Raw genomic sequence first — 25743 nt, 5'->3', positions numbered from 1 at the left:
TGACGGTCACGGAACATGGAAACCCTAACATCACCTGCCAGGAGATTCCACTGCTGTAGTCTGGAGCCCAACAGCTCTGCCTTACTCTTGGGTAGTTCCAAATCCCTGACAAGGTCATTCAGTTCACCTTGTGTTATGAGGTGTGGTTCAGAGGAGGAGGATGGGAGAAAATGTGGGTCCTGTGACATTGATGGTTCAGGACCAGAAGTTTCATCCTCTTCCTCTTCCTTGTCTGACTCAAGTGAGAATGATTCTGGTGCATCAGGAACCGGCAGTCCTTCTCCGTGGGGTACTGGGCGTATAGCTGATGGAATGTTTGGATAATGCACAGTCCGCTTTTTCTTCTTTGACACACCTTTCCCAACTGGAGGCACCATGCAGAAGTAACAATTGCTGGTATGATCTGTTGGCTCTCTCCAAATCATTGGCACTGCAAAAGGCATAGATTTCCTTTTCCTGTTCAACCACTGGCGAAGATTTGTTGCACAAGTGTTGCAGCATATGTGTGGGGCCCACCTCTTGTCCTGATCTCCAATTTTGCAGCCAAAATAAAGGTGATAGGCTTTCTTAACCATAGTGGTTATACTGCGCTTTTGTGATGCAAAAGTCACTTCACCACAAACATAGCAGAAGTTATCTGCACTGTTCACACAAGTATGAGGCATCTCTGCTCACTTTGGCTAAACAGAAATGTGTCCCTTTGCAAAATCAAACACTGACAAATAAGAGAGCACGACACTGTATGATTTCTAGAGCTGATATAGGGCAATTTGTTCAGCAGAGTGATGTAAGCTTCGTTATGATTGCATCATCCATGACTTCTAGGAATATCATGATGCAATTCATATCATGTATGACGCAATACCAGCTTCAGATTGCATCATTCATTGTTTTGCCTAAAAAGCAAGTACTGTCCAAACCCAGTCATAGATTTATTCATGGATCCAGTCAAAGATGTATTTTAGTCATTTCTGGTTTAAATTGAGATCCCTTCCCTTTATAACTCACTTATCCTCCGCCATTCCCAAGTCAAGAGTCGTAGATACTGACCCAATAGCATATCTTGAAAACTAGAGCCAATCAACAATTTTAAGCATCATTTTCGTTCTCAGTGACCCAGAATTAGTAAAGTTTGACTACATTTATTTCAGAAGCATTTTGGCTGTAGAGCAGTGTTATCAGTACGTTTCTTTTATGGGTTTTCCCTTCCAGATTATATACATTTGTACGTGACTATGAGTACACTAAGGTTCTTCTTTGAGTGATGGCCCCTATTATAACTATGAGTACACTGTGCACAAGTAAACTATGGTAGTTCCTACTCAGATCTAATGTGTATAGCTAACACTTGTATGTTAGGTAAGCTAAAGTACCAATTAATTTACCAGTATTGTAGGGGAAGTGGAGATGGACAATGGGAAAGGGTATTTCTACTAGCATAAACTATTTCTCCATTGTATATCTGAACATGGTATTAACATCACACACACTCTCTCTCTCTCTCTCTCTCTCTCTCTCGTACTTCTTTTTTGGGAGTTTGAGTGGGTGGGGAGGAGAAGAATTGTATTTCCTTCCAGCTGTACCTTATGGCACTAAGCTTTAGAAAGGATTTGCTCTCAGTGGTCCACAGTTAGTATTCTAGGTCTGATTCTCTTTTGGGGATTTTTTCATATTAGCATGTGAATACTAGGTATGCAATTAGTATGGTATCATTTAGCTTCGGAGACTTGGGTTCCAATCTTGACATGGGTCACCAATTAAAATGGGTTGCTTGGTCTCATCCTTAAAGCTAATGGACATTTGTCTATGTCATATAACCTTCACCAGCTTGGCATACTGTAGTTTTCAATTTCTGCTGAAGAGGGGCCTATGGCTGAAATGGTTTGAGGATGGCATGTCAGGGTTGAGATGCATAAGAAGAGCTCTGGGGACTGTATTATATCTGGCTCAGGTTATTGCTATGAATACCTCAGTTTCATGAGCACTAAATTAACCAAGAAAATTGTCAGATTTATTTGTGTGTTTAATATAATCTTCTGCTCTCTCTTTTCTTTAAAAAACCTACCACTAGCATGTGAAGCGCCAGTGTTTGCACCCTCCCTTATTGCATGAGAGCATGCTATGATAAATTATCAGTGGGTGCCAGCACAGTACCTTCTGGGGGATCAGAAGTAATAGAATTTGGAGCATGACCAACTACATCAAGGCACTTTTTATTCTGTAGTGTGGAATATAATTAACCTGTTTGTGTCTGCTATGCAATGACAGAGGTTACTTCTCTTGATCAGTAAGTTGTAATGCCTACTCTCTGTACAATAATATTAATCATAACTTTATGTAGTTTCTTTATGTAGTTTCTTTCATATCATGCTGCAATCTTGGGAAATTAGCTTTTGTGTTCAAGTTTCTCCACTCCATAGCAGAAGTCATCTCTTGCATCTGCAGCTGGGAGCCTTCTGATCAAGTTAGCAAGAGTTCTATTTGTGTGTGTGTGTGTGTGTGTGTGTGTGTGTGTGTGTATTGCTTAATACGTGGTCAGTACTCTTGTCTAATCATGATGACCATTTAGTGTTCTTTTTAGCTTTTATGGTGAATGAATATAATTGAGAAGAAAACTGGTGATTAAATGGTTAAAGTTATAGAATTCAGACTAAACTTTTTAATAAAATCTGAACAGATGATCTGCCTTTTTTTTTTTGAACTGGCAGGTTTCAGGCCCTCTAATTGGCTTCCCAGTTTTACAGAGTAATTACAGCTTCAAGCAAACTTTGTCATCTGTGGTTCAGAATGGTGTAAAGTAAACAGAACATTTTGAAATACAGCTTGTAGTTAGAGTTGCTTAGGAGAGTTTAACTAACCTATCTAATTTAGATAGCAGCATCATTTTATTTGAAAATGGTAGTTTACCTAATAATTTGGAAGGTGTCAAACATTTTGTAGTCATAATGAATAAAGTTAACCTTTGGCATTTTACATCATCTTTTCATTTTAAGGAGGTAAGTTAAATAATTCAGAAAGGTCCTTTGTATTTTTTAAACTCTTTATTTTTTCCCCATCTTACACAAAGGATCAGAAATGGCCTGAAAAGATACATTTTTTTCCCTAAAACTGTATTGCCAATTTCTGTTGTTCATTTAGTATTGTAGTCTTTTGAACATTAGTCTCCACTGAGATGTTGTATCCTGCCTAGTATTAAAAGGTCAGAAAACTCTCATGGTTGATCTTGAATCCTAACGTCACTGAAGGATTTAGGATTAAAATTTGTAATTCTAAATTATAGATGGCTAGCATACAAGAACACAAAGTTGAGTCTGTTTACTGGCTTACTCATCTTTTTGAATGATAATTTAGACTTCCAACTGTTTTGAATTGAGATTCAGCCTTTTAATTACATTTGTTTATGTATAGTAGCAAATTTGAAGACATTATGGCGGCTTGTTCTCTTCTCTTGGTAGTGACCCAACTATTGCTTGAGCATCCTGAGCCAGCTCTTGATAGCCAGCTTCACTTATTCCTCTGTGCTTTGTACTTCACTTTCCAAACTATTTTTTCTTTGTAAGTGTAATGCAGTTTTTCAGTAACTAGTAGAAAAGAATTGTAATACTCTATATTATAGTACTCGCGCATTCATCTTTACCACATTTTTCATTAGCTGTCAGTGAAAGGAGAGGTCAACAAATGAGCTGTTGTTCATTTTCGAATCATAGTAGGAATGTTGCTTACCCAAGTAAATGTGCATACAATAGTTTATGAGGTGTGTGGGGATGCCAGTAAACTTCAGTGCTTTCACCTGCTTGAGAAATATGGGTAAAACGCTGATTTTTGAAGTGTGATGGTACTCTACTTTTCTAAAACTGTTTTCCTTTTTTTAAAAAATTAGTTTTAAATAAGAGTTCTACATATGTTTGGAGAGTATTAGAACCAGAGCTGGTCAAAATTTCTGAATTTTGATTTTCCAACATTTTTCTTTGAAATTAAAAATTTTGGCAAATGCACTTCTAATGAAAATTGTTCCAATATTGACCAACTGTAATGAAAATTACTTCCAAACTACTGTTTGCTAATTGCAGAGCCTAGTAAGAAGTCAAAAATGAAATTTATTATTATTATTAATAATAATAAAATTTGTATAGCACCATAGATTATGGACAGTGCTTTATAAGACATAGAGTGAATTCCAGCCCTGCCTGAATAGTAATTTATTATATTTGTATGTGTTTGCAATTGGAGAAAATCTCTCTAAATGTATAGAACATGAATGACTGCTAAGAAAATAATTTTAAAATGTGCAGGAAAAAGATTTATTATAAAAGATTTGAAGGCTAAATCTTGAGTCAGTGCGCAACACCATCCAGCATTGAAGTCAATGGAAATTGCACGTGATTATCAGTTCTTGAGATTTTGACCTCAGTCAATAAACTTAACTGGACATTGACCACAATATTTGAATATGTATACAACATTTTAAAAAGATGTGTCTCTACAGTTGTAGAAATGTTTTTGTTGTTGTTTGAAAAATAGTGTGTGGTTACATATTAAAAACTTAATGCTTAGGTGCAAAGGTAAAGAGTTAACTTATATTTCCTGAATTATGAGTCCTTAAGAATGTGATCTTTGTCATTTTTCTGTGGAATTTCTCATTCTTCTTTGAGTGATTGCTCATGTGTATTCCACAATAGGTATGCGTGCTTGCCATGTGCACCGGTGCTGGAAGTTTTTCCCCTAGCAGTACCCGTAGGGGGGCACCCCAGCGACCCCTGGAGTGGCGCCTCCATAAGGGGCGCTGTGCGTTCCCCCCACCCTCAGTTCCTTCTTGCTGCCAGTGAAGGTGCTTTGGAACTGCTCTGTTCCAGCTTTGCTGTAGCTCGTCCCCAAAACTGCTTGTTCGTTCAGTGTATGGTACCTATAGTTAGTTAGTTGTTCAGTTAGTTTAGTTTAGCTAGAGCACCTGGGCCAGGGCATGCCTCGTGCCCCGGGTTTTAAGTCGTGCAACACTTGTAGGTGATCTATGCCAGTGAGTGATCCGCACGTGGACTGTCTACGCTGTTTGGGGGAAACCCATCTCAGCAATCACTGCAAGATTTGCAAGTCGTTTAAGCTTCGGACCAAGAGAGAAAGGGACATTAGGCTCCGGGCTATTCTGATGGAGTTGGCGCTGACCCCGGCTCTGGCGCGCTGCTCCGAGTTGGCACCGGGCACTGTGGTGTTGGTGTGCAGTGACCCTTCGGTGCCATCAACTAGTCGGGCACTCCAAGAGGCTAGGAAGAGGCCGCCTTCGCCGCGGCACCGGAGTAAAGCCGGGACAGAGGCTAGACCCATGTCGGGCAGTCCTCGATCCCCACCAGCCTCTAGGCTTCCAATTCAAGTCGAGCGGAGTAGCCCGGCCCATTCGGAGCAGGCCTTCCCGGATGTCTGGATGCCCTCCACACCGGCGGCCCTGCAGGCAGCCCGGGATGTTACGTCCATGCTGGTACCAGGAGCACTCCAGAGGCAAGCCGCCGCTGGGATCTCCGCAGTCACCCCTGGCTTGGTAGCGGTCTCGGTCGAGGGAACATTCCCGACGCCGTTCGCCGCCCAGTGACCGTTCAGGGCAAAGTCCACGTGGATTGCCCTTGACGCCCACCAGGCTGTCTGGTTGAGTTCCGTCTGACCATCTGTTCCCGTTCGGCGTACCACTCCAGGACCCCGCCATGGCACCGTCGCCGCAGCCCCGGGCGTCGATCGCCGGCGTATCACTGTCACGGGTCCGCCCGCCGGAGCCAATCGCGGAGCAGCTGTTACCAACGATACTAGTCCTCCACGTCGGGATCGCCGTCCCGTGGTCGGCATCGCTCCTGATGCCGCCGCTCCTCCCGGTCAGCGGCAGGTCGTATGTCCGCCCAGCCTGCCTTCGTAGTCGTCCATCGATGGGCCAGGCCAAACAGCCAGCTCCACCGGCGCCACAGCAGATGCAGTGGCACCGGGCCCCATGGCCGGCCCAATGGTACCAGTGGGCACCGTGGCACCCGACGCAGCCCCCGGTGGCCGGAGCCTCAGAAGGACCATCGGCCTCCCTCTCCAGACCTCTGAGGAAGGTGGGATGTACATCCTCGGCACCATCCCCGAAGACCACCAGGTGGTGGACCCTCTGGTGCCTGTGGACACACAAAGTACCGTGCCGGCCTCCTCACCCTCCCCAGATGAAGTGATTCCGGCCCCTCCTCCCTCCGTCCTGCAGGAGGACTTTAGGGCCCACCAAGAACTCTTTTAAAAGGGGGCATCAAGCCTCCACCTCCAAGCAGAGGAGATGGAGGAGCCCTTGGACTCCCTGTTTAACGTGCTGTCCTCCTCGGCACTGGGCAGGGTGGCCTTGCCTCTCCAAGAAGAAGTGGTGAAAATTTCGAATGCCCTGTGGCAAACCCCGGCCTCATTGGCTCCCATCTCTAAGAGAGTGGAACGCAAGTATTTTGTACCCGCCAAGGGGCATGAATACTTATACACCCACCCTGCTCCTAACTCCCTGGTGATGGAGTCGGTCAACAACAGGGAACAGAAGGGCCAGCCAGCTCCTACCCCGAAAAATAAAGATTCAAGGAGGCTGGACTCTTTTGGAAGAAAAATGTATTCATCCTCGAGCTTCCAGTTACGGGTGGTGAACCACCAGGCTCTCCTGGGCCGGTATGAGTTCAATCTGTGGGGCTCCCTGCCCAAGTTCGAGGACTCCCTCCAGGAGCGCGACAGGAAGGAGTTCAAAGTGCTGGTGGAGGAGGGTACAGTGGCTGCCAGGGCAACCCTGCAGGCGGCTTCGGATGCAGCGGACACGGCTGCGCGGTCCATGGACTCCGCGGTGTCCATGAGAAGGGCGTCATGGCTCCTGCTCAGCCCACCCACTCAAAATATGAGACTGCTTATAAGAAGTAGCGGGACTATAAGAGGTGCCCATAGAGGCAGTCTCGGCCTACCCCCCAGCCTGGGTCCTCCAAGGGCAAGCAAGTGGGATCGTTTTGACAGGATGCCTGGAGGCGCCCTGCCAGTTCTCATCAGGGATCCACCCTCAATAAAGCTTCCCGTCTCCAATCGGTTGTGTGCTTTCCTCCTGGAGTGGTCGCGACTGACCTCAGACCGATGGGTCCTCAACACCATCTCCCGGGGCTACACCCTCCAGTTTACTTCCTTCCCGCCCAACCACCCCCCGTCCCCGTCCCTCCTGGGGGACCCTTCGCACGAGGCTCCACTCGAGCAGGAGATGGGGTGGCTCTTGGGCCTAGGAGCGATGGAAGTGGTACCCAGGGAGTTCAAAGGCAAGGGGTACTACTCCTGCTATTTCCTTATCCCGAAGGCCAAAGGGGGGCTCAGGCCCACCTTGGACCTATGAGGCCTGAACCAATACATGGTGAAGCTCAAGTTCCGCATGGTCTCCCTGGCTTCCATCATCCCCTCCCTGGATCCCGGGGACTGGTACGCCGCCCTCGATCTGCAGGACGCGTACTTCCACATTCATATATTCGAGGGGCACAGACGCTTTCTCCGTTTCGCGGTGGGGCAGGAACACTAGCAATATACGGTCCTTCCGTTTGGCCTGTCCAGTGCCCCCAGGGTATTCACGAAATGTTTGTCGGCGGTGGCGGCCTACCTCAGGCACCAGGGGGTCCAGATCTTCCCCTATCTGGACGACTGGTTGGTCAAGGGCAGCTCCCTGTCGCAGGTGCAGGATCACGTGGCACTCCTTCTGTCCGTGTTCACCACTTTGGGCCTGTTGGTAAACAACACCAAGTCCACGTTAGTCCCGGTTCAACACATAGAGTTTATTGGGGCGGTCCTGAATGCCTCGTGGGCCAGAGCCTCCCTCCCACCGGATAGGTTAGAGACCCTGAATGGGCTCATTGACACGGTCACAAGGTTTCTGGTGACAACAGCCAGAGCGTGCTTCCAGCTCTTGGGTCACATGTCGGCATGCACGTATGAGGTCCGTCACTCCAGACTCAGGATGAGGCCCCTCCAGTTCTGGTTGGCCTTGGAGTTCTCCCAGGCCAGGGACAGGATGGACAAAGTCCTCACAGTACCCGAGCCAGTGACCACCTCCCTACCGTGGTGGTCCTCCCCGAGAAACATGCTCCAACGGGTCCTGTTCAGGGGCAGGACCCCGTTGCTGGAGCTGGTGTCCGATGCGTCGGACCTGGGATGGAGGGCCCATGTGGGAAATGTTCAGACACAAGGTCTGTGGTCGGCTCAGGATCTGACCCTCCACATAAACGTCAAGGAGCTCAGGGCGGTACGGCTGGCGTGCATGGCCTTCTGCTCGCACCTGGCAGGCTGGGTGGTCAAGGTCCTCACGGACAACATGGCCTCGATGCTGTACATCAACAGGCAAGGTGGGGCCCGATCCTTTACACTCTGCCATGAAGCCCTCAGGCTGTGGGACTTTTGTATAGCCCACGACATCTGCCTACAGGCCTTCCATCTGCTGGGCACCTGGAATGCGTGGGCGGATCGCTTGAGCAGGGACTTCTCCTCTCAGCACGAGTGGTCTCTCCACCCAGAGGTGGTGCACAGACTTTTCCAAGTGTGGGGAACTCCTCAGGTGGATTGTTCGCGACTCGGCAGAACTGTCGCTGTCCCCGTTTCTGCTCCGGGGGAGGCTGGGATGGGGCGCTATCTCCGATGCCTTCCTCCTGTCCTGGTCAGGCCAGTTTGTCTATGCCTTTCCCCCGTTCTCGCTGATCGACAAGGTCGTGGAAAAGATAAAGACAGACAAGGCCAGGGTCCTTCTGATTTCCCCGATATGGCTCAGGCAACATTGGTACGGGACCCGCACGGACCTGGCAGTTGCCCCACTGTGGCCGTTGCTGTCCCGCCTGGACCTGCTCTCCCAGGACCAGGACCGCCTCCTCCACCCCAACCTAGTGGCACTCCACCTCACGGCGTGGCTGCTCAATGGTTAGGTAGGGAGGAAAGGACATGCTTGGAACGGGTTCAGCGTGTCCTCCTAGAAAGCAGGCGGCCCTCCACGCGCCGAGCCTACTTGGCAAAGTGGTCTCGGTTTTCCAGATGGGCAGACGAGTGGGGCGTTTTCCCAGTGGCCACCCCGATCCAGCTTATTCTGGACTACCTTCTTCACCTTAGAGCCCAGGGCCTGGCGCTCTCATCAGTCAAGGTGCACCTGGCGGCCATATTGGCCTTCCATCCGCCGGTGCAGGGCCATACGGTATTCTCCCATGCTATTACTGGCTGATTCCTTAAGGGGTTGGATCACCTCTTCCCATATGTTAGGCCCCCTGTCCCGCAGTGGGACCTAAACCTGGTGTTGGCCTGTCTCATGGGGTCCTCGGTTGAGCCTCTAGCCACGTGCTCCTGGTCACACCTCTCATGGAAGGTGGACTTCCTGGTTGCAATCACGTCAGCTAGACGGGTCTCGGAGCTCAGGGCCCTGACCTCTGAGCCCCTGTACATGGTGTTTCATAATCATAAGGTCCAGCTCCGCCCACACCCTTCGTTCCTCCCAAAAGTGGTCTCCGCCTATCACATGGGTCAGGACATTTTTCTGCTGGTCCTCTGCCCCAAGCCCCATGCGTCCAGTGAGGAACGCCGCCTCCACACGCTGGATGTGAGACAAGATCTGGCTTTCTACCTGGAGCGGACTAAGCCATTCAGAAAGTCCTCACAACTGTTCATCTCCTCGGCCGAGCACCTGAATGGTCGGCCCATCTCCACTCGGCGACTCTCCAACTGGATCACCTCATGCATCCGTACCTGTTATGACCTGGTGGGACTCCCTCCGCCACCAGTTGCGCCAAGGCGCACTTGACTCGGGCGCAGGCCTTGTCGGCTGCCTTTTTGGCCCATGTCCCTATTCAGGACATTTGTAGGGCTGCCACATGGTCTTCAGTTCACATGTTCACCTTGCACTATGCAATCTTCTCCCAGACCAGGGATGATGCTGGGTTTGGCAGGGCTGTGCTCCGTCCCGAGAATTTGTGAACTCCTACCCACCTCCAACAGATATAGCTTGGAATCACCTATTGTGGAATACACATGAGCAATCACTTGAAGAAGAAAAGACAGTTACCTTTTCCGTAACTGGTGTTGTTCGAGATGTGTTGCTCATGTCCATTCCACATCCGGCCCTTCTTCCCCTCTGTCGGAGTTGTCTGGCAAGAAGGAACTGAGGATGGGGGGAGCGCGCAGCTCCCTTTATACCGCGCCATGGAGGCGCCATTCCAGGAGTCGCTAAGGCGCTATCCTACGGGTACTGCTAGGGGAAGAACTTCCGGTGCACGTGGCGAGCATGCACACCTATTGTGGAATAGACATGAGCAACACATCTCGACGAACACCAGTTACGGAAAAGGTAACTGTCATCTAGCTCGTTCTCTGAAATGCCTTATCTATTTTGTCTTGATTTTCAGTTATATATGGGAAGATCTGGATGAACTTACTCCTTCCCTAAGAAAATTTGAAGAATTTAACTTAAACATAACTCTCTTCTCGCAAAAATTTACTTGAAAAAGCAAACTTCTAATTACCATTCATTGTATAGGAATATATGTTTATGGATGTACAGCGAATATAGTTTTGTGAATTAATGTATGTTCATATGTACAATATTGCAAATATTTATTTTATTATGTTTAATGTATTCAGTTTTTAAAAATACATTGATAAGTGCCTATCTAGTGCTCTGGGTAACTATCTTATACATTTTAAAATTACAGCATAAATATATGCACCTCAACTCTCAGCAATCTCAGCAGCTTTAACAAACTGAAAAAAAAAAAAAGGGCTTTACAGTATGCTTGAAAGGTGAAAAATATGGCTCTGGCAGAGCTGGGGGAGCAAGCTGCAAAACAGAGGACCACTCACAGAGAATGTCCTGTCAGCAGCTCCCTCTTCTTTATATTGAGGGAGCTCCATCTTGAGCCCCTCTGCTAATCTTAACTGTGGCAGAATACCAGGGGAAAGAAGCTAGTCTCTCCCAGACCATTTAGGGTTTTATATATTAAAACCAACACCTTGAATTCCACCTGGAAGCTTATTAGAAGACTGTGCAGATCATAATATGTTCTTTATAAGCTGTCTGCAACGTTCTGTTAGCTTCAGCTTCTGAATGGTGCTAAGGTGTATCCCCATGGAGAGCACACTACAGCAATCTAATCTTAAAGTGACAACGGCATAAATAATTGTGGCTTGGTTTGCATTGCAGATAAAAGAGCACATTCATCTTGGCAGGTGCAGATGGAAAAGGGTGCCATTAGCTACAAGCACTACCTTGGCATCCTTGAGCAGTCCAAGATCTAACACCACCCTCAAGTGGCACACCTGTTTTGCAAATGGAGATCACTCTCCTTGTATGAGAGACACTGATACAAATTCCATCAACTCTTCTGGAAGTTTCTTCCAGCCCACAAATATTATCTCAGGCTAGGTCTACACTGCAGCGGGGGTCCGACCTAAGATACGCAACTTCAGCTACGTGAATACCGTAGCTGAAGTTGCGTATTTTAGGTCGGCTTACCTAGCGGTGAGGACGCGGGAAAGTCGACCGCTGCCGCCGCCTCCGCTGCCGCCTCCTGCCGAGGTGGATTTCCGGAGTCGACGGCAGAGCGATCAGGGATCGATTTTACCGCGTCTTCACTAGACGCGGTAAGTCGATCCCCGAAAAACCGATTGCTACCCGCCGGATCGGCGGGTAGTGAAGACAAAGCCTCAATCTTGCCTGCAACTAACTAGCTTTCATCTATGCCCCAAGTTCAGCTAGGCATTGGGTAATTCATTCCATGGCTTCTTATAAATACTGGATGTGTATATAAACTATGTATAATGTAACTAAACAATTTTATTTGCTCTTCCCATATTATAATAGCAATACTTATAAGAAAAAAAAATGTCCTTTATATCTTTCTAGAATGCCAGCTAATGAAAACAGAGCGACCGAAGCCAAATACATTTATTATTAGATGTCTTCAGTGGACAACTGTCATAGAGAGGACATTTCATGTAGACACTCCAGAGGAACGGTGAGGAATGTTATGTCTTCCAAATTCTTGGGCAGAAGTTTCAGCACATCTACCAGTATGGCACAAGTCTTGATTTTGATTACTACATAATCTGATTATTTGTGTGCAATTATTTTAAGAATTTATATATTAGCCTTTGTAAAATATTCCTAGTTCGTATCAAGTATACGATAAGAACTTTATATAACTTAAGGGAAAGAATGTGCTCAGCTTATCCAAAGTTGTGTCATGACATGTCTCTGAAGTGTTACATCTTCAGCAACATAAACCAAATTTGAAACGCATTTTTTTCTCTCAGTAGCTCTGAATTTCTTTTCATTCCAGTATATCTTTTGTTTTGTCAGAAAATGCAATATTCTATGACTATATCTTAAGTTATAATTACAATTCCTTGTTAGAGTAGATGTATACACATTTATTTAAGAATAAGAATGAACTTTTCATTCGCAAGACAAGTGTGTAGGAGACATGAGATGAGGTGCCATGTAAGTATCATTACTTAGCTGTATTGTGATCCTTGTTATTTCTTAGTGCCCACTTCCAGTGGAGATTAATACCATGGATTGGCATTATTTTAGAAATTGCATAGCTACTAGCTTTCCTTTCAGTCTTGTTAATATTATATTAGTATAGATATATACGCACATTTAAATGTAGTTAAATTGTTTTAAAAGCCCAACATTGCCTTATACTGTGCAATTCTTGTTTCTTAGTGATATTCCTTTAAAAAGCCCATCAAGAAACATAGACTGTATAGGGATTGCAGAATACTGTCTACCCTAAACTCTGAGCTATACTTTGCCTCATTAAGATATTTAACTTGCTATTAAAGTATTTACAAAATCAAACACACATAATTATTGTGATATAATCTACCATGCACATATATCCTATGCTGCTGGATCTAGAGCATGTACCAGTTGCCAGACTACGTAGTATATGGGAGTAAATTGAAGCAAATTACTTCAGTAGTTCCTTTATTATGTAGCATAATAACTTTGCAGGTAAAATACTACTACTATGTGTGCATTCATTAGAAAATATTTGGTTGCAGAAGGGGTCAAGCCTTGTTAGTTTTTATTAATAGGAATTTGGGTTTATTCTTGATAGGGAAGAATGGACAGAAGCCATCCAAGCTGTAGCAGACAGGCTTCAGAGGCAAGAAGAGGAGAGAATGAACTGTAGTCCAACATCACAGATAGACAATATAGGAGAGGAGGAGATGGATGCTTCCACAACCCATCATAAAAGAAAGGTAACAGGATACAGAGATAACTGATAAGATTCTTAATATGTAAATAGCTTGTGTATAGTTGTGTATTTGTATAGAAGCAATATGCAAAGACAATTATTTATAGAAAAGTTTGTTTACCATAAAGCATGGAAGTATACAATTCTTTTGTTAAAGCTGAACGCCTCTGGTTTCGTTATTTTAATATAACTCACTCTTTGAGCCCACAGTTCACTCTTTCAGGCAACTGACGCCTGTGCCAGGGTTTAAAAAATTGTCAACTAATTCATTATACATTTTCACATTTTCCCTTTTAGTTTTTTTACTTTTATAGAAATTTGGAAATAGTTTTTCTTTAGGGCAGCTCCTATTTGCCTTTCTCATGCAAATAGTCCCATTTAAAGAAATTTATTATTTGCATGAGAAAAGTAAGCAGGATTTGGCTCTTAATGACTTTCGTCTTTCACAGAGAGCAAAATATCTGTGCTCTAGTTTTTAATAAGGCAAAACCCAGGTCCTGCTATGTGCAGCTGTAACAATCTCTTCATCATGCATCATCAGGAAGGTTTGAATCCTGAGCTTTTAGCATTGCAGCACAGACTTCTACCAATTATGCTCCAGGACAAACTACATCAGTTAACAGGAAGAGTCCTATGTCAACCAGCCACTAGAGGTGGAGATATAACATAATGAAACAGTGGGTTACCTATACATGATTTAGCACTCTTTTACAAACAGTATGCCCAAAGATATGGCAGGGTCTTTCTGATAGGCAATGTGGCTAAATTGAAGGGATTCGGGTCTGCCTGGCTAGAGATCTGAGTACTATTCCCAGTTTATGTAACTTCTCAGTGGAGTATAAGACATTGCATATCAATAAGGGTTGTCAACAGTACAGAATTATTAACACAATTTATAAGAAGTGCATTTGAAACTCATGGTCTCCCTGTGTCACCGTGCAGTGCATCTTTCCATAGGCCAAAAGGGATGGGGGGGGAGGGAGTAGGAGGAGGAGGATTAATTTTTTTTCTGTGTCCTGTTGAGAACATGAGCTCTCTGTGAAATCTGAAGTCAGATGCCTGAGATGAGTGCATGTACAGTGCTACAGAATGTTGAGGGATTTTGGCAGCAAGTCTAAAGCAAGCTGTACAAAGCTAACCTCAGATGGGAAATTTTTTTTGATACCTAATAACTCAGCTGTATCTGAATAGAGTTTTTTGAGGCCAGTAAAGTGCACATCCATGACCCTATGGCTATTTCCCTGCCAAAATGCAAAGAAAGTTTCAAGAATTTTTTTAAAAATGAAAAATTTTAAGTAACCTTAATACAGGGTGTGTCGTCACTTTCCCTGTATGTCCATAGAGTCAGCAGTCCTGAATACTATAATAATGTTAATCATTCAGAATATTTTTTCTTGCTTCTTTTATTAAAGACTTTTCTGTAGGAAAAAAAGATAGTATTCACTGGTTAGAAATCAGTCTAGACATATGATTTTGTGAAGGTCTTATAGTTGTTGGTATACTCAGAACCACAATTTATAACCATATAATCCATCTATCCTGTTGTTTGTTTTCTATATGGGTTTGTTTAACATCAGGGGTTTGTTGTACAATATGTCCTACACACAGTAGCTTTGTCACATGATTCTACATCTAAGCCCAATGAATTTTGCTTGTGCCTGCTCCATATGGTACACTTATGAGCATAAGAACATAATCAGATTAAGAAACAAATACACAGAAATGGGACTACTCTGCTCTAGAAATGTAGTAAATTGAGTCTGTAAATAAAATGATCTTTAGAGTACGATTTAATTTTTATAGAAGTGGCTCCATCATCTTCAGTCTGGGTACTTCTGTAAATCAAAGGTGGTGCTTTTCATAAATAACTTTTAAAATCTTAACGTATATTGTAGCTATAAAATGCTAATACCATCACTAGAATCCTGAAATACAGTATGCTAGATTAGGATCTGAAGATTGTTTTTGTTCCTCTATGCACTTGTTCCTTATGGGCAGGATCTTGCTCTCATTGAAATCAATGGCAAAACTCTTGTTGATTTAAATAGGAACAGAATCAGTCCCTTTATGCACAGAGTATGTTCTTATGAGTTTTTCACAACTTGTTGTAAAGCCTATTCTCTTTCTCATCCTTCAAATAAAACACCAGTAGTGGAGTCAATCAGCTCTATACAAGGATTAACTATGTGAACCTTTCTTAGTTATTTTGGCTTCCAACAACAGAAGTATGGAACCTGCAGCTCTGCTCTCTCCATCTTTCCCTTACCTCATAAATTTGTTCTTCAGGATGCAGAATGAGTAAGAAGTAAGAAAAAAAATAGGACCAGAACACTGGAGAAATAGGAGGTGAGGGGGAGGGACAAGAGACGAGAACCTCATCTAATCGATGGAAGCCCCTCAAGAGTCTAATTCCCTAAAACCCTCAGGTGAATGGGTATTTGCCCCTTTACCCCATCAAAGTTTTTAGTAGTCCCAGCTCTTTCATTCCTCTGGTTGAGGGGTGCTTCTTCAATCTCCCAATATCCACCCATTGTATTCCTTGGCAGGCCTCACTGTGTTACTCTGCACTGTTTGCCATCTCTAAGTCATCTGGTAAACTCAGGAAGAGACTTTTGTCTTCACCACTAGATCTATGACCATGGCTTGCTGTTAAGCCACTACTCAGAATCCTCCAAGGCTATTGCCTTCCTTTGTAATATCTGCTTTGATTCGGCATGTGTGAAAACTACATCCATGATAGCACTGATTTTAGTTTAGTTTGTGGAGATATTAGATTACAGATTCTTACAATAGGACTGGCTTTCTGCCCTTCCCTTCATACCTATAACTGTCTTCATCTAGACCAAAGTATTCCCTTCATTGATGCTGTGCTAACTTTCTGAATGGACTTTGATAAGACTGTACTCACCCCAGTCTGTGATGATTCTGAGGGAAGAGATGATCCCTTTTATGGAGGCTTTGGCTAGTCGCATAGATTTCTGACTTTTAGAAGTGGTATATCTATTTAGTGAAAAGAAGAGATCAGGACTGAAAGTCCAAGGATCTAATTCCTAATATACATATTTTGTTAGTTTTATTTAATTTTGGTCATGCTTCCTTGGAACTCTTTTTTGAGGTAGCTGAGACATTCATTGTTATCAAATATTGTTTAGTATTATTTAACTGATGGTGTGCTTGGTGCTGTATGATATAGAAAACAAAAGTCAGTCTTTCCCTTGAAGAGGTTGTAGGTTAATTTTTGTTGGACCTCAAACCCTCTCCTGTCCAGACACTTTGTGCAGATTCTTAATATCTTCTGCTCATTTCAAGAACTTTCAGTACTCCAGATTTCTGTTCGGTCCTGAATATGGCAAGAAACATTTTGACTGGGTTCTTATGTTTGAGAGGATTTTTTTTTATAAAATACTATCCTTATAATTTATGACCCTTTCTGGTTTCCAGTCTTGACAAAGATCTCTGAAGCTGTTCCTTGCAAGAACCATTTTCAATCAAATAAAATAGGAATATCTCCATATATTTTTATCTCATAGAGCTGGAAGGGACCCCCGAAAGGTCATCGAGTCCAGCCCCCTGCCTTCACTAGCAGGACCAAGTACTGATTTTGCCCCAGATCCCTAAGTGGCCCCCTCAAGGATTGAACTCACAACTCTGCGTTTAGCAGGCTAATGCTCAAACCACTGAGCTATCCCCTCCCTTTCATCAATCTATGAAAGAAGCTACTGCTATTCAGCAATAGAGTAATTACCACCACTAACTAGTAGCTGTATCATGCACTACCTACATGTGGATAAGATGTATAGATTGATGGTAGAAGGCTCTTTAATTTAGAAGACAAAGGCATTCTGTGAGTTCTCTGCTACTCCTCAGGGGTTTAGATATATTATGATAGCTGTGCAATACTGAGAAAGGGTCCATGTAATTACTTGAACAACTATCCCTCATTTTTAGAACCTAGAGAAATATATTTATGATCAGGATCGAACATTAGAGTTTGGTGATAGCTGGTCACTGTCTAATTAAAACATTTTGTTAATATACAGCCTGTTTCTGATTTATGAACTTTCACAGGTGCATATTCACATGGAAAATATATGTAAAATAATGTTGATTATATTTTTGAAAGTCTTTATGGAGTTTTAACTATTATTACACATTAAATTTTCTATAAATAAGGATAAAAAAGAAAAAGTAAACCACAACTGATTTTAAGCCTGAGTTAATAAAAAAACTAATGGAGAGCGAGAAAAGAAAAATCGTTGAATTGATGGATCAAAATCAACATTAGTATGTCAACTTGTTGAAATAGTACCAATGTGGCAATAAATTAATTCAGGTTTAATGTATAGTTACATCTATAATTGGAGGGAAAAAACTTGTAAAATATTTTTAGGAAAGAAATGATGCTAAGCCAGGGATTCTCAAACTTAATTGCATCGCGACCCCCTTCTGATGAGAAAAATTACTACATGACCCCAGGAGGGGGGACTGAATGAAGCCTGAGCCTGCCTGAGCCCCACTGCCCCGCATGGGGGGCCAAAGTCCGAACCCCTCCACCCAGGGTGGGGTGGGGGCAAAGCAGAAGCCCAAGGGCTTAAGCCGCAGGTGGGGGGCACCCGGGGCTCGGGCTTGGGCTTGGGCTTCAGGTCCAGGCCCCAACAAGTCTAATGCCAGCCCTGGCGATCCCATTATAATGGGGTTGCAACCCACTTTGGGGTCCTGACCCACAGTTTGAGAACCGCTGTGCTAAGCCTTCACTAAAAATTAAACTGGTTAAAGATTTTTGTAAGAAAAGCATCATATAAAGTTAAAACCGAGTAAAAGAAGCATTCTTGATTAGGTCCTTTTTGAGATGATCTCTACCTGTTAATCCTCTTCCTTCTCTTTTGTTCTAAAAACTTCTTTTGCATGATCAAATTGTTTAAACTTCTGGAGGTCACCATTATCAATTATCTTTGCTTTAGCTGGAAAGACCCACAGCTCTTTGTGCCCCAGCCACTGGCAATTTTTTACTTCTCTTTTTTATGCCTCTGAGTTTCCTGTGCTAAATCAGCAAACATATTTAGTCACTTGCCCATAGCTCTCAGGTTTTGTGCAGTTCCAGGTGTGGCATTTTATACAGATTATTTAATGATCACATTTTCAAAAAGTTTACCTAAAATCATAAACTTCATCTTTAAACACAGTTGTGTAGATTTAGGGCAGGTAAAAGGCATAGACAGTCATGGAAAATGAAACCCTCTATTTATCTGCCGGCAGGTTTTTTCAACAATAAAGGTGATAGTATTAATGTAATATACTTAGACTTCTTGAAGGCATTTGACTTAGTACTGCATGACATTTTGATTAAAAATCTATGATGATACAAAATTAACATCTCACTTAAATTAATTAAAAACGGTCTAACTAAAAGGTCTCAAAACATAATTATAAATGGGGGAATCTTTGAGTGTGTGTATTTCTATGGTGTTCCACAGGGATTGGGTCTTGGCCCTATGCTATTTAACATTTTTGTCAGTGGCCCGGAAGAAAACGTAAAATCATCACTGATAGTTTGCAGATGACACAAATTTGGGGAGTGCTAAATAATGAAGGGGACAAGTCATTGATAGAGAACATTCTGGATTGCTTGGGAGGCAGGGCACAAACACACAAGTGTTTTAATATTGCCAAATGTAAATATATACATCTAGGAACAAAGAATGTAGTCCAAGAAGGATGTTGATAAAGAGGAGAGGTTTCAGAGAAGAGCCATGAGAATGAATAAAGAATTAGAAAAACTGCGTAAAAGTGATAGATTCAAGGAGCTCAATCTATTTAGTTTAACAAAATGAAGGGTAAGGGGTGACTTGATCACAGTCTGTAAGTACCTTAATGGGGAACAGGAATTTGATAATGGACTCTTCAGTCATCAGACAAAGGTACAACATGATCCAGTGGCGGGAAGTTGAAGCTAGACAAATTCAGACTAGAATTAATGGACACATTTTTAACAGTGAAGGTAATTGACCATTAGAACAATTTACCAAGGGTTATGGTGGATTCTCCATCACTGGAAAACTTTAAATCAAGACTGGACATTTTTCTAAAAAATATGCTCTAGTTCAAACAGGAATTAATTCAGGTAAATTCTGTGGCCTGTGTTATACAGGAGGTCAGACTAGATGATCACAGTGGTCTGTTTTGGCCTTGATAAATAACACTTCTTTCTAAGGATTACAGGGATATTTTGTTCTCCATGGTCTACACAGTTCTGAGCATCTCTACTGAATCTACCAAGTACACCTCTACCCCGATATAACTCTGTCCTCGAGAGCCAAAAAATCTTACTGCGTTATAGGTGAAACCGTGTTATATCGAACTTGCTTTGATCCGCCGGAGTGCGCAGTCCCCCCAACCCCCCCGCAGCACTGCTTTACCGTGTTATATCCGAATTTGTGTTATATCGGGTCGCGTTATATCGGGGTAGAGGTGTAGTGCAAAGCATGATAGTTTGTCAAGCAGGAAATGTGATTCACTAAAATAGTCATATAGGAGCCACAAAACATACATTAGATGGGAACAAATTTTAAGTACCACTGAGTTTGGCTGGATTCAGACTGGAGACCTACAGCAAGAGGCGGTGTAGCTCATTAGCAATGTCATGAGGTATTTAGTCATCCTATAAGTGCTAATTTAAGTGGTGGTCCTGTATCTTTTTATATTTTAGCTTTAAAAATTCTACATTGAGCATTAAAGTTGCAAAGCCAAGTACTATGGAATGCCAGAATTAACTTCGTTGGTGCAGCTTTAGTTATACTCCTTATGCATATGCATTATAAACAGGCTTTAATTACATAGTCACATACCGTCTTTTCCCTCATGGATCGTCAGCAGGATTTGAACCCAGGAGCTTCAGAGCCACAACACAGATCTCTACCACTTGAACGAAAGGAGTGAATGATACATACATGAATAGGCTTTTATTTTGTATGTGTATCAGCCCCTAAAGAGGGAAATAACACATGCTTGGCCAGTGGATTACACAACTGTAGGTGAGACAGCAGTGGGATGTTGGATATTGGGATTCCTGGGTTCTGTTTGTGGTTCTGGCAGCAGAGTGTGATCTAGTGGTTAGAGACATCACAGTCAAGCATGTAGGTTTTGCAAACTCATTCCAAAAGGCATCATGGCTAAGTGGATGAATTTTGCATTGTTTTTGTCTTGGAGACCTGGGTTCTTTTTCCACATCTGCCTGAAGTGGCCATGTGCAACATCTCAATTACCTTATTTGTAAACTGTGGGGAATGATAGTTTCCTGTCCCTAGGGTAGGAATATGAGACCTTGATCAGTAAAGAACACAGTGCATAGAAATGTTAACACCAATCAGTAGAAGAGGTGAGACCAGAACCCATAGTATTCTGGCTCCCAGCTGAGTACACATTACCTGGGACCAAAGGTTATTTTATGGGAGAGTCTCTCCATCTCTTCTCTCCCCTCCCCCCAATGTGTGACACTTAGGGCTTGTCTACACTGGCAATTTACAGTGCTGCAACTTTCTCACTCGGGTGTGAAAAAACACCGCCCTGAGCGCAGCAAGTTTCAGCGCTGTAAAGCGCCAGTGTAGACAGTGCCCCAGCGCTGGGAGCCACGCCTCTCGGGAAGGTGGTTAAAGCGCTGCCATGTTGCCAGTGTAGACTAGCCCTTAGCAAGGCATGTATGTGGAAAAGCAGCCTAGTGCATCATTGTCATTTGAGATGGGTGACAGATGGGAGGCCTAGTTGCCTGTACAATCTTCTTTTTTCCTTCATAAGAGAGGGGTATTTGTGGGTGTGTGTACACACATGCGCATGCGCACACATGATCTTTATTAGGTCTGAGCAAAAATAACTAGGCATGGAAGTGTGTTGATAGTAGCCAAGTTGTGGGAGAATTATCATTAAATGCCAGGAATGAGGAGCACCCTTTCACTGACAAGAAGATCAGATTTAGTGGATTATGTTGTTACTTGCAGCTCCTAAAATGCCTTTCTCTGGCTCAGCCCCTTTTAAACACTCCTGGATTTCTAACAGTTGGTGATTTCTGGGTTCCTAATTTTCCAGATTTTTAATTTTTTTTAGAGAGACTTTCTTAAACTAGAGTATTTTATATAGTTTTTAAATTTGCAGTTTCTATTTTCATGTTTTCAGTCTGTATTCAGTGTTCACAGTATCTTGACACCCTTTATTTGTGCCTTCTGTAACTTTAAAACTGCTTTTAGAGAGGTCAAGAGGCTTCAGAATGGTACCCTCAGGATAACTAAACCCATCATGTAAAGAAGGAGTGAGCGATGGTAGAGTCACCAGATTCACCAGCCTCCTTACCCTGCCTGCTTATATTGATAGATATGAAGGTTTCCAGATCTGTTTGCTAATATTTTGATTTCTTCGACTCCATTTTGCAGTGGTTCAATTAAGTGAAAGAAAATAAAAATGCAAACATAAATACCAGGTTGGTTCTGAAAACAATCAAGCAGTAAACTCTATACCCAAAGACTTAAATAAGCCAACAGCTGGTGCTAAGCTGCAAGGTCTGTTACTGGCGTTGTATTGCAGTTAGTGGATCATGTATGTTTAAAAAAAAAAAAAAAAAAAAAAAACCCACACCAGTCCAGAGCCAGCAGCAGCCTGGTGTTAAAGGAAGCTTGCAAGTGGCCATATTTCTTCACTCCCTATGTTCTGCTAGAGTTGATAATCTTTCTTAAACTGGCAGAATCCATGAATTTCAGAGGTAAGACTGATTTGTTCTGCATGTGCTGTTGCTAAGACTAATTACATATGATATATAAGATCACTTATATTATATTATTTGGGATTTTTCTAGAGAATATAAACTGCAATAATTATATTAATCAATGCATTAAAGATATAGTTGAAGCCTTAAACTAAAATGTTCTTCACTATTCTGAATTTGATTGTGGAAATCCACTATTTGTATAACTTGGTCTTAACTTGCTGTTAATGGTATTGTTTGGTAGTGGCAGTGCACCAAATGTGCATATATATAGTATCTGCATAGTACAATCCTATTCTTGATTTTTTCTTCCATCCAGACAATGAATGATTTTGACTATTTAAAACTACTGGGGAAAGGCACTTTTGGCAAAGTTATTTTGGTCCGAGAGAAGGCAAGTGGAAAATATTATGCGATGAAGATTTTGAAAAAAGAAGTTATTATTGCAAAGGTAAGCTTATATTTTAATATTTTCCCTGCTCAAGTATTCCTTTGGGTGGGAAATTCCATATATAACAGGCAAAACACCAGTGGTTTCTGATGGTAACTATAAGTTTCTAAAGGGATCTAAGTTCTCTTAACATTTGTACTTCATGTGCCTTTTTCCATTGCCGTACCAATCTAATGAACAGAAAGCATTTGGATGCATCCTTGCTGTGGTCATCTGGATCTATGTTTAGGAAAGCATCAGAAAGATTGTGCAAGTCGGGTTTAAATAAGAAGAAAATGTACTGTGGGAAGTACTGTAGGCTTACAGGAAAAGATTATTTAAAAGTAAACTGGGATCATTCTCAGAGTAATTTGCGTGAAGTGGAGCAATTAAATATAGCTTATATTTTATTCCCTGCCTTGCTAGGTAAGGCAGCTGCTCATGGGATAAAGAATTTAAACTTTCCATTCCTATGGGACAGGAAAAATCTGAAGTTTATGCCTGTAGGGCTGATGTTAAAGGGGCAGGATCAAATAGTTTAAACTTAGTGTTTGATTAGCCTGGTATTGCCAACTGTTGTGATTTGATTCTTAGACTATCACTGTAAACTCTCTGTATAGTTGCTCTAAGCTGATGGGAGAGAGCTCTCCCATTGGCTAAATTACTCCAGCACCTGTGAGCGGCGGTAGCTATGTCGGCGGAAGACGCTGTAGTGTAACCAATAGCCTTAGACTCAAAGAGTTCAAGGCTAGAGGCACCGTTAAATCATTTAGTGTGACCTCCTGTATAACACAGGCCCTTAAATTTCACCTGGTTACCCCTGTATTGTGCCCAGTAACTTATTGTGACCTTTGCAATATTTGGTGGTTTATGAAAACCTCAGCTTCTGGTATCAGATTATTATCTGAGAATTTTATCTTTCATCTTAAAAAAAGTAAATTTCTTGTCACATGGAAAAGTTTAAAAATTTGAACTCTGAATGCTGCAATGTCAGGAGGCAAATCCAAAGAACCCCAATCTGATGATTTTTGTTGGCCTGACTCATGATATTTGAGTGCCTGGGGTTGGCAAAACTGATAATCATAAAATTCTAATGGGATTTTTCTCATGCATTTTATATATTTCGCTTTTAAAATATCATTCTATACATTTTTGCTTTTAAATATAATTGTGGGATGAAGTGTGCTATGCCAGAACTTGCAGCCAAGGAGGATGGGGACTATGGTGGTTTTAAGCTATCTTTGTGCCTTCCTGATTCTGGACAGCTCCAAGGGCTAGAGCAGCTCTCAGTGCAATTTAGACAGCCCTGTGGGTGTACAGCGGCTGCTTCAGGTTGTTCTATGGGTGGAAGTGCTTCTCAGAGCAGCCCTACCCCCAACACCTTTGTCCTCAACATGGCCCTTTTATTAGTGCTTGTGTAGGGATCCTCAGGAGGCCGTCTTATGGCTATCTTTCTTAGTTCCTGTGCTGAGAGAATCCTCAACTGGCTGCATGCAGGGCCTTTAGAGCCCTTTTATGCCATTTTCTTGCCCTTTTACTCAGTGTAAAGATGCCATAGTTGGGGTGGCTTTTATATCAGTTAGACAAAACCAATATTTTGGCTTCCCTTGTTCATGCTGATGGCTGCTGCAGTAACACTGAATTTAAAATAACATTTCTTAACATACTTATTTTTTTCTATCTCTGTGTAGCAGGTTCTGCTCTCCATTAAACTAGTGAAAGTCTAAAATAATTCTGTTGAGATCAATGAAGTTACTCTGTTTACTTCAGAGATCAGAAACTTGCCCATTAGGATAGTGCTGGAGACCCAGCTTTGATTTTTTTGTTTTGTTTAGTTTGGTCTCACCCATGCTAACCAAGGAGCTTTAATGTCTGAGGAAGCAACGCATTTCTTAATCTCTGAACTTTGACCTCTCTAGATTACTTTTAATAACTTTGGAAGCAGTGGTGTTCAGTTTTCCATGGCTGATAGGGTGGTAGTGATGATGTGAGGTCTTGGTGAAGTTTAGAATGGGGGATATACTTGGGTCTTCAGAAACAGTGTGGTATATTCTCTTTCCCTTCCCACCACATGCAAAAATATGATAGGCTAGTAGGCACAGTTGATTGGCACACTAACATCAAGTACATCCACAGAGATTTATAAATAATGATAGCATTTAACCTCTAGAGCGCAGTGTTTAAATTGATACTTAAGGGCACAAGTTAAAATAAGTTCTTCAGTGTCAACCTAGTCTTCGTTTAAGTACATCTCATAGTCCACTTACAGCTTGGTATAATATGCACTAGAAAAAATCATGATCCTAACAATAGGTGTGTTATGGTTCAGGTTTGAGATGTAATGGCAGACCTGTGTATGGGAAGGTTGTATGGCATCTGCCCAGTTCAATTTCGGTGACAGATCAAACATTGCATTTGTTTGGAACTTGCTACCAGTATTATTAAATCCTGGGCCAATGGGATCATTGACAGCTTTTAATGCCCTATACCTCATGAAGCATTGAGGTTATAAACAAAATTTATCAATCTTTGGTAGTTCCCAGCCTTTCATTTGTACACACTTGTTTGCACCTCAAGCACAGTGAAATATATTGGACCTAAACTTTGCATTTAATTTAATTTGTTTCTTTTCCCTCCGCTTAAATTCTGGCATTATTTTTGAGAATCACTAAAACTATAAACTAAGAGGCACATCCTCAACTGGTGCTCCAGTATCAATTTACACCATCTAAGGATCTGCCTCTTAGTTTCTTATTTGCTCAAGAATGGGGTTTTCAGCAGCATTCCATGTTGGCCTAACTCAGGTTTCATTGAAATCAATGGGAGCAGAATTTGGCCAATGCTTAGTGTTCTTGAAAATCCCATTCTAATGCTGTATGCTACCTAAAGCAGCTGGGAATCCTAGCTTTCAAATTAAATAAAACATTAATCTCTGTCTAAAGCTTGTGATGTGACTGCTATGAAAATCATGCCAGAATTGAACACCAGGAGTGAGGAAGCAAGATCAGAATTAGAATAACTTGATTTTTATAGTATTCTTACCAAATGTGTCTTAAATGGCATTGTGGGATTCCATGTTTGCTTGTGTGTCAGAGATTCCTTATATTTGGTTCCCATTGACATCCAGTGGGGGCTGGTTGGTACTCAGCACTTCTGAAACTCAGGCAGATATCTAAATGACTTAATGCTCCTATTTTTGAAAATCTTTGCTGTTTTGAAATGTGCTTAGTTTACAAGTAATACAGTTTTTTTTCTAACTTTTAGTCCTGTGAACTCAACCTGAGAAATCAAGCCTCAGTCCTTTTTCCCACATCACCAGT

General features: G+C 42.5%; 1 protein-coding gene across 2 annotated transcripts in view; it reads left to right on the top strand.

The window, feature by feature from the left end:
• Positions 1 to 11881: 11881 nt before the first annotated feature.
• AKT3 (AKT serine/threonine kinase 3) overlaps positions 11882 to 25743 on the top strand; it is a 107093-nt gene continuing 93231 nt past the window's right edge. Inside the window, exons 1-4 of one of the 2 annotated variants that reach the window (XM_065400869.1) lie at positions 11882 to 11993; positions 13104 to 13248; positions 15093 to 15095; positions 22313 to 22444. In XM_065400869.1, the coding sequence (XP_065256941.1) occupies positions 11893 to 11993; positions 13104 to 13248; positions 15093 to 15095; positions 22313 to 22444 (381 nt within the window). In that variant the 5' untranslated portion in view covers positions 11882 to 11892. The remainder of the gene's footprint in view (positions 11994 to 13103; positions 13249 to 15092; positions 15096 to 22312; positions 22445 to 25743) is intronic. The other variant, XM_065400868.1, reaches the window with a different exon arrangement.

Source organism: Emys orbicularis, chromosome 3, assembly GCF_028017835.1.
Source record: "Emys orbicularis isolate rEmyOrb1 chromosome 3, rEmyOrb1.hap1, whole genome shotgun sequence".
In the NCBI taxonomy this organism is placed as follows: Eukaryota; Metazoa; Chordata; order Testudines; family Emydidae; genus Emys; species Emys orbicularis.
This window is presented reverse-complemented; position numbering and strand designations above follow the sequence as displayed.